The sequence below is a fragment of the Pelodiscus sinensis genome, chromosome 32, assembly GCF_049634645.1.
Source record: "Pelodiscus sinensis isolate JC-2024 chromosome 32, ASM4963464v1, whole genome shotgun sequence".
Lineage (NCBI taxonomy): Eukaryota > Metazoa > Chordata > Testudines > Trionychidae > Pelodiscus > Pelodiscus sinensis.
Window position 1 is genome coordinate 1,412,501 of NC_134742.1, and position 8,773 is coordinate 1,421,273.

An 8,773-nucleotide genomic window follows, 5' to 3' on the forward strand; every position below is an offset into this window, starting at 1 on the left:
CATCTCTCAGGCTGTTGAGCGCCTACGAGCCTTCTAGGGTTGGCCGGCAGGCCCCCGCCATGTGGGCGAGGTGGTTATGTGCACGGGCGAGCTGGCGCATCCGGCCCCGCGGTCAAAGAGCCCACGTCAGTGCCAAGACCTCCTGCCCGGCTGGGCGCCCTTACCGGCTCTAACACCTGCTTGTAAAGCCGAAGGGCCGTTTTCCCCTTCTCCGCCGGGCGCACCGGGTACTGCAAGACGTCGGGGTTTTTCTCCACCTCTTTATGCCTGGCCCGGACGTTGTTCACCAAATACCAGGCGTTGTTGTCCGTGTTGTAGAACGGGTTCAGCTGAAGCTTCAGTTGTCTGACAAACTCGCGCACAATCCTGATGAGGGAGGAGAAAGGGCAAAAGGATGGAAGAATTGTAGAGGCTCGGATCTGCTCCTCTAACAAAACCCCCATCTAACTGGAAATTACTGGGGGGGGGGGGGGGGGAATCTTGCCCCACCTGTATATTTCAGTCACACAAAGAGGTGTGGAAACTTTTTTCAATTGTTTGTAAAATTGCCAGCCAACCCAGTGGCCCCTGGGAGATAGAAATAGGGAGATATACCCTCTCCTGGAGCTGGAAGGGACCTTGAGAGGTCATGGAGTCTAGTCCCTTGTTCTCACAGCAGGACCAAGCACCATCTCCGATGGATTTGGCCCTAAATGATTTAACTCACCATGCTGGGTTTAGCAAGCAAATGCTCAATCCACTGAGCTATTCTTCCTCAATTGGGGAGGAATAGCTCAGTGGTCTTTCAATTGGGGTCATCCAGTTGAGTGATCTTCCAATTGGGGTCTTCCAATTGAGTGATCTTCCAATTGGGGTCTTCACAATGATCTTCCAATTGGAGTCTTCCAATTGAGTGATCTTCCAATTAGGGTCTTTGCAATGATCTTCCAATTAGGGTCTTCCAATTGAGTGATCTTCCAATTAGGGTCTTTGCAATGATCTTCCAATTGGGGTCTTCCAATTGAGTGCTCTTCCAATTGGGGTCTTCACAATGATCTTCCAACTGGGGTCTTCCAATTGAGTGATCTTCCAATTGAGGTCTTCACAATGATCTTCCAATTGGGGTCTTCCAATTGAGTGATCTTCCAATTAGGGTCTTCACAATGATCTTCCGATTAGGGTCTTCCAATTGAGTGATCTTCCAATTGGGGTCTTCACAATGATCTTCCAATTTGGGTCCTCCAATTGAGTGATCTTTCAACTGGGGTCTTCCAATTGAGTGATCTTCCAATTAGGGTCTTCACAATGATCTTCCAATTAGGGTCTTCCAATTGAGTGATCTTCCAATTGGGGTCTTCGCAATGATCTTCCAATTTGGGTCCTCCAATTGAGTGATCTTTCAACTGGGGTCTTCCAATTGAGTGATCTTCCAATTGAGATCTCCGCAATGCCCAGGAAGGCCCGGGGCTGACCGGGGCTCACTGTTTCTTACCTGTGATGTGCCGGCAGACGCATGGGTCCCAGATCGACGTACCAGTCGCGTTCCCGATAAGTCAGGATGCGGCCTCCCACGCGGTCGCTGGCTTCCAGAATCAGGACCTAGAAAGATGGAACAGAGGGCTTGTGATTTCCCACCCCAGGCAAGACCAGCTCCCTCTGGCACGGTGAAGGTTAATTTAGCCCGTTGTCCTTCCTGTTGTGAGTGGTCCTCACGGAAGGACAATTCCTATTTTATAAAAGTGACTTTGGACAGTGCGTAGGCCCTCAGGTCTCACCGTCGGAAGCACGTACTCTGCTAAACTTGAGTGCAAACATCCTCGGACTTCAGCAGGTGCTTAAAGTTAAGCATGAGCTCAAAACACACTTTCTGAAGGGACATGCATCCCTGAATCTTAGGACACTAGAACTGGCAGGGACCTCGAGAGGTCATTGAGTTCAGTCCCCTGCCCTCACAGCAGGACCAAACATCGTCAAGACTGTCTAGGTTCTCAACTGGTGGTCCGTGGTGACTTTTTCGGTGGACCACAGGAACATTGTTCAAAGTCACACGGTGTGGGCAGGCGCCATTGTTAGGCTGTTCACAAGCACGCGGCGCGTCATCCATAGCGTCACCTAGGATTGGCCTGGTGGTCTGTGGACTGAAACGAGTTGAGAACCACTGGTCTAGACCATCTGTGACAGGTGTCTGTCCAACCTACTCTTCAATATCTCCGGGGATGGAGATTCTACAACTTCCCTGGGCAATTTATTCCAGTGTTTCACCACTGATTTTGTGGAAAAACTTGCCAGTCTAGACACAGCCAAAGTGAACTGAATGGCCTACAATGTTCCTATATTTGCTACAAAAACAACTACTAAGATGCATGCCTGTTAATTGCCGGAGTTATTAAAAAATGTTCTCTTAGATAGGCACGATTGAAATTTATTTGAAGGGTCAGAGTTAAGGTTATCGTTTTGAACGAAAACAGCTGGCAAGTTTTTCGGCAAAAGCAGATGATTTTGCGGAAATCCTGCCAGTCTAGACACAGCCCTCGTGTTATGAGGTGTGCTTCAGAGGAGGATAACGGGAGAAAATGTAGGTTCTGTGACATTGATGGTTTCATCCTCTTCCTCGTCTGGCTCAAGTGAGAATGATTCTGGTGCATCAGGAACCGGCAGTCCTTCTCCGTGGGGTACTGGGCGTACAGCTGATGGAATCTTTGGATAACACACAGTCCACTTTTTCTTCTTTGACACACCTTTCCCAACTGGAGGCACCATGCAGAAGTAACAACTTGCTGGCATGATCTGTTGGCTCTCTCCAAATCATTGGCACTGCAAAAGGCATAGATTTCCTTTTCCTGTTCAACCACTGGCGAAGATTTGTTGCACAAGTATTGCAGCATATGTGTGGGGCCCACCTCTTGTCCTGATCTCCAATTTGGCAGCCAAAATCAAGGTGATAGGCTTTCTTAACCAGAGTGGTTATGCTGCGCTTTTGTGATGCAAAAGTCACTTCACCACAAACATAGCAGAAGTTATCTGCACTGTTCACACAAGTACGAGGCATCTCTGCTCACTTTGGCTCAGCCGAAATGTGTCCCTTTACAAAATCAAACACTGACAAATAAGAGAGCGTGATACTGTAGGATTTCTAGAGCTGAGATAGGGCAATTTGTTCAGCAGAGTGATGTATGCTTCGTTATGATTGCCTCATCCAGGACTTCTAGGAATAACACGATACAATTCATATCAGCTACGTCTACACTGGCATGATTTTCCGAAAATGCTTTTAACGGAAAAGTTTTCCGTCAAAAGCATTTTCGGAAAATCGCGTCTAGATTGGCAGGATGCTTTTCCGCAAAAGCACTTTTTGCGGAAAAGCGTCCGTGGCCAATCTAGACGCGGTTTTCCGCAAAAAAGCCCCGATCGCCATTTTCACAATCGGGGCTTTTTTGCGGAAAACACGACTGTGCTGTCTACACTGGCCCTCTTGAGCAAAAGTCTTTCGGAAAAAGACTTTTGCCCGAACGGGAGCAGCATAGTATTTCCGCAAGAACACTGACAATCTTACATGAGATCGTCTGTGTTCTTGCGGAAATTCAAGCGGCCAGTGTAGACAGCTGGCAAGTTTTTCCACAAAATCATCTGATTTTGCGGAAAAACTTGCCAGTCTAGACACAGCCATCAAGTATGACGCAATACCCGCTTCAGATTGCATCATTCATTGTTTTGCCTAAAAAGCAAGTACTGTCCAAACCCAGTCATCTATTTATTCATAGATCCAGTCAAAGATGTATTTAAGTCATTTCTGGTTTAAATTGAGATCCCTTCCCTTTATAACTCACTTATCCTCCGCCATTCGCAAGTCAAGGGTCGTATATACTGACCCAATAGCATATCTTGAAAACTAGAGCCAATCAACAATTTTAAGCATCATTTTCGCTCTCAGTGACCCAGAATAAGTAAAGTTTGACTACATATATTTCAGAAGCATTTTGGCTGTAGAGCAATTTGGAATTGTTCGTGGTATTTCAAAATGTTTATTTATTTATTCCACGATTTCTCGCGGAACCCCCGACGATGGTCCGTGAGAAAACACTGCCGCAGAGGGACATCTTTTTCCGATCACTTTTTCCAAAGTGGGTTTTTCAAACGTGAAAGTAGTCTGGACACAGGTTTTTTTTTTTGAGAAACACAACAACTCTTTTTTGAGAAAAAACTGCTCTTGCGAAAAAAAGGAGGTTTACGCGGTTTTTCGAAAAAGGGGTTTTCCCCCCTAAGCCTTCCCCGCGTGTCCAGATTACTTTCACTTCTGAAAAACCTGCTTTCGAAAAAACGATTGGAAGGAGATGTCCCTCTGGGGTCTCGTATTTTAAATTTTGATATATATTTGTACCGTGTTTAAAATTTTTGTAAGCCGCCTCGAACATTTTAGAGAGAGAGGTGGGGTAAAAAACTATGTAAACAAATAAATAAATAAATATGCAAATTAGCACCAACTTTGCATATCTCCTTTCGAAAAAACCCCCCCCGTAGTTTAGAAACAAAAAAACATTCTCCCATCTCCCGGCCTGTCGGCCATCCACCAGTCTCCTGTAGCCAGCTGCCCCCGGTCTGTCGTGGGGGTTAGAGTGACGTGTTGGAGTCTTTGGCGACCTTTCCTTAACGAATTACCATTTTCATAAGATATAGCCAGGGCTCACGAAATCCGCTTATCTACTCGCCCGTGGTGAGTAGATTTTAGCCGGTCGCCCCGTTCACCGGAGGTTCACGCGTGCGCAGTGCGGGTCTCACGCATGCGCGGTACGGGGCTGGCGAGTGGTTTTTGCCGCGGTTTGTCAAGCCCTGGATATAGCCGTTAGAAAATGTAGTCATTAGCACACGGTTTTTGTTTTCCCCGTTTGGTTATGTTGTCATTGTTCTAATCACCCGAACTTTACGTCTGTTGACTTTGTGTCTGGAAATGGAAAGAAGAAAGCATATCCGGCAATTTTTCTTCCTTCTCTCAGTCCACCCCACACGCTCAAATTCGCCTTTTTACCTGGCTACGGCTATGACAAAAACTTCGAGACCAGTCCGAGAGCGCGCTTACCCGCTGACCTTTCCCGGGTCAATAGCATTACCTGGCAGCCCGCATCTCTCAACAGTTTGGCAGCCGTGAGTCCACTAATGCCTGCCCCGACGACCACCACCTTCTTCGAATGACACGTTCCCCCCAGCCCGTTCTTGGCAAGATCCACCAGCTCCTCATAATCGGGGTCAACAAAGCACTGTTCCCACTTCTCCAGGTTGCCGGGCGAGCTCGCCACGCCTGGAACGGCCGCGAGGAGGAAGAGCTGAAGAAGTACTAGAGACAGATATGGGAAGAAAATCGATGATTTTGCCTCTGAGGCAGAACTGCATGGTGTAGGAGGAAATCTAAGTTAGGCAACTTTGCTGAAGTCGACTCTCTTAGCTCTACACACTAGGGCAGCGTTTATGAAGAACAGCAAAGATTTTTTTGTTGAACAAAAAAAAAAAATTGGGAGGAAAAGTTATTGACAAAAAAAAAGGGTGGCCATTTTGAACTCTGTTGTTCTCTGTGGCACACCTCCAACTGCCTCGCGGCACACCGGTGTACCATGGAATGCAGTTTAAGAAACACCAGACTAGGGTTTTGCCACTGCATTAGGTTGAGAGGAGACGCTCTCCTATCGACTCCCCTGGCGTGTCTCATTCCGGTGGAGCATCGGTATTGACGGGAGAGCGATCGGTGCTCGATTGATCATGTCTGCACTAGACATGATAAATCAACCCCTGCTGGATCGAGTGTTGCCTGCCAATCTAGCCAGGAGTGAAGTCATGCCCTCAGTAACATCACTGACATGAAGTGGCTTCGCTCTACGAAGGGGCCACCCCTCCAAATATGGAGTTTGGTTGTATCGGGGGGAGAGCCGCTGGGGCAGGGGGGCTGCCCCGTGGCTGGGGGCGGGGCCTGCTTTGGCAGCTAGGGCTGGGAATGGGACCTGCTGCATGAAAGAGGAGGCAGGGTCTTCTCCGGCAGCCAGGGACGTGTGTGTGTGAATAAATCGGGTGCCATGGAGGCACACGTCCAAATCAACACATGTGACCTCAATATTGGTGCACCAGCCAAAACTCCCTCCACTCCTGGCTGGAAAATCTTAGAGGGAACCGTGGTGGGGAACCGTGGGTCAGGGGCCGCTGCCTTATTGGTGGTCCCCGTCCTTCCGGGTTAACTATATATATTGTCAAGGGAGAGGGAGGACGGAGGGGGCTTGTAAGGCCCTGAAAAGTCCTCTGTGGTCTAGGGAGGTTGAAGGGCATTGAATCAGCTCACCGATTCGTTGACAAAACTTCCATTGGTCGATACCCGATGGTTTCCCCGTTAGTTCCCCCGCCCTCCCGCTACACCTCTGCCTCCCCTGAGCGCCGGCTCCTTCCCTCCCTACTTGCTGGCTCTGTCTATGGCTTCGTCTACACTGCTGGTTTTGCCGGCATTGATTATGCAAATGAGGCATGGATTAGCATATCACAGCACCTCATTTGCATATTTTGGGCTCACTGTTTTGGCATAGAGGGTTTTTGCAGGAAAAAAAAGTAGTGTGGACGTGGTTTTGTTGTTTGTTGGTGCAAAACCTCCGTTTTCCACAAGATCCTTATGCCCCCGAAAAGGTGATCTACCGATCTTGCGAAAAACGGGGTTATTGCGCTAAAAGAAAACGTCTCCGCGGCTTGTTTTTGAGCAACCCCCCCCCCAGCGCAAAAACGGACCAGCAGAAAATATGCAAATGACATCATGACTCATGCAAAGGAGTCCCTCGTTAGCATGTTTTTTGCCGAGAAAACTCGTGTGGGCGTAGCCGTAGAGGCAGCAAAGGGGGGAAAAGCGACTCGTCAAAACTGAATTTCCCCTATTTCGGAGGCGGAGCAGCATTAGTCCGCAACTGGGAAAACTTACAAAACAACAATGACTCATTTAGCAGCAGCGTAGAGACAAACAAAACATGTCGTGAGCTTTCGTGAGCACGGCCCATTTCTTCAGATGATGCCAACTGCAATTTCCTTGGGGTTTGGTTTGGTTTGTTTCTTTTTGGCAATCGATTAGTTTCCTTGTTTTCCCTCAGACATGGAAATATTCTATTTTACTGACCCAAAAAACCCCAAACCCAAAACCAAACAAAGCTCAGGAACAGAAAAGCAAGCATCTTTTCTCCCCCCCCCCCCCAAAAAAAAACAATTTCAATTTTTAAAACCAAACCGAAACAAAACCCACAACAACGCCACTTTTTTTTTAATTAAACAACTTTGGAAACAAATAAAAACCTTCCGCTAAGAGAAAATGCCTTGGCAAGTAAATCGGCTTCCCGCTACAGAATCGTTCCCGTTCTTCTGCTGAATTTTGATTTCCACATTCAGAGGCACAATTCCCTCCCCGGGTCAAAAGCAAATCTGAAATAGCCGTCCCCCTTCTGCCTCGGGAAACAAAAAGCTGTTCCTAGTTTTTTTAGTTGTAAAAAAAACGTGGACAGAGTCAAAGCTATGACCCCAGCATCCCCCCTGCCAGCGAAGTGTGTTTTTTTGGCTGTCGGTGTCCCCAAATTCGCAGTGTGGCCTGGAACGAGAAGGGAGGGAAGACGGGAGAAAAACGACCGAAAGAGAGAGGCGGAGAGGAAGGAAAAGACAAACAAGGGAGAACAGAAGGCACCAGAAAGTCAATTGGGTGCAGAGAGCACAACCCATCCCCTTGGCAAACGTTTTCAGAGCAGTTTTACTCACGGCACGTACCCATGTCTCCAGTGGAAGGACAGGTCGTCCCGGGAGCCCCGGGCTTTTATACGTAGACTTAGCCAGCTCCGTGCTGAATGAAACTCGGAGATGAAAGGCCTGAGTCAGCCTGTCGCAGGAGCACAGGACTCGGGATGAAAAGGTGTGGGAGGGTGTGGAAAGGCCACACTCTTCCCACTCGGGCCTTGCCATCTCCGGATAAGGATGGTAGCCCTCCATCTTTACCAGGAGAGACCCTCGGCCCCCACGGCATCCCCCGCCGCCGGCCGGCTGAACCCTACGGGGGCGGTGGTCCTTTCCGGAGCCAGAGAGTCGGCCAAGGGACCTGCCTCCCCAACTTCCTTTAGGGCCCTGCCCCGCAAGGGGGACGGGCCCCTCGGCACCGGCTCGGACCCAGGCCTAGGGCATCCGGGTGGCACCCCGTTCTCTGTTTCGCCAAGGCCTCTCCAGATTCCAAGACCCAAGACCATGGAACAGGAGCCAATCTATGGGACATCACTGGCATCCGTACAAGGAATATGCTGTTCCCTTGCGATTGGGGACAGTTGTCTATGAAACTAGACTTACCTGGACTTGCCCGCGTCTGGCCCAGGGGCAGGGAGGGGAGGCCGGCACTCCCGCACAGGGGGGCAAAGTGGGGTGCAAGCCAAAGTGGAACTGGAGGGGGAACAGTATCTCCTCCCTCCAAACAGCCCCTCCCTTCCCATGTGGTGGAAAACAATCCCATTCCAAGTCCACCCGGTTTTCCGGGCACCACCCAACTCCGACCTGGCTTTAAGGTCGGTTAGAGGAAGCAGCCACCCAACTGGGTGGTCTTGGTTCTTCCTGTTCAGGAGGAGTCGGTGAACAAACCGGCTCGCACACAGACAGGGAGACGCCCACGTTTCTAATGGATGGATTTATGGCTTGGAGCAAAGCCAACTCTCTGCTGGTAGTTATCCTCCAGTGCAGAAGTGATCGGCTGGCTTTTCCAGTGGCCAAGTCAGTCCGGTTCCTTGTTTGTGAAGTATAGCCTTTCATCCGTCGT

The 8,773-nt window shown here is 49.2% G+C and overlaps 1 protein-coding gene across 1 annotated transcript in view; it reads right to left on the reverse strand.

Moving 5' to 3' along the window:
- Positions 1-7,931, reverse strand: part of LOC102457207 (L-amino-acid oxidase-like) — a 16,593-nt gene extending 8,662 nt beyond the window's left edge. Inside the window, exons 1-4 of the mRNA XM_075913660.1 lie at positions 7,738-7,931; positions 5,085-5,308; positions 1,472-1,578; positions 165-366 (exon numbers count right to left, since the gene is read on the reverse strand). Of these exons, the coding sequence (XP_075769775.1) occupies positions 165-366; positions 1,472-1,578; positions 5,085-5,308; positions 7,738-7,750 (546 nt within the window). The 5' untranslated portion in view covers positions 7,751-7,931. The remainder of the gene's footprint in view (positions 1-164; positions 367-1,471; positions 1,579-5,084; positions 5,309-7,737) is intronic.
- Positions 7,932-8,773: the final 842 nt, after the last annotated feature.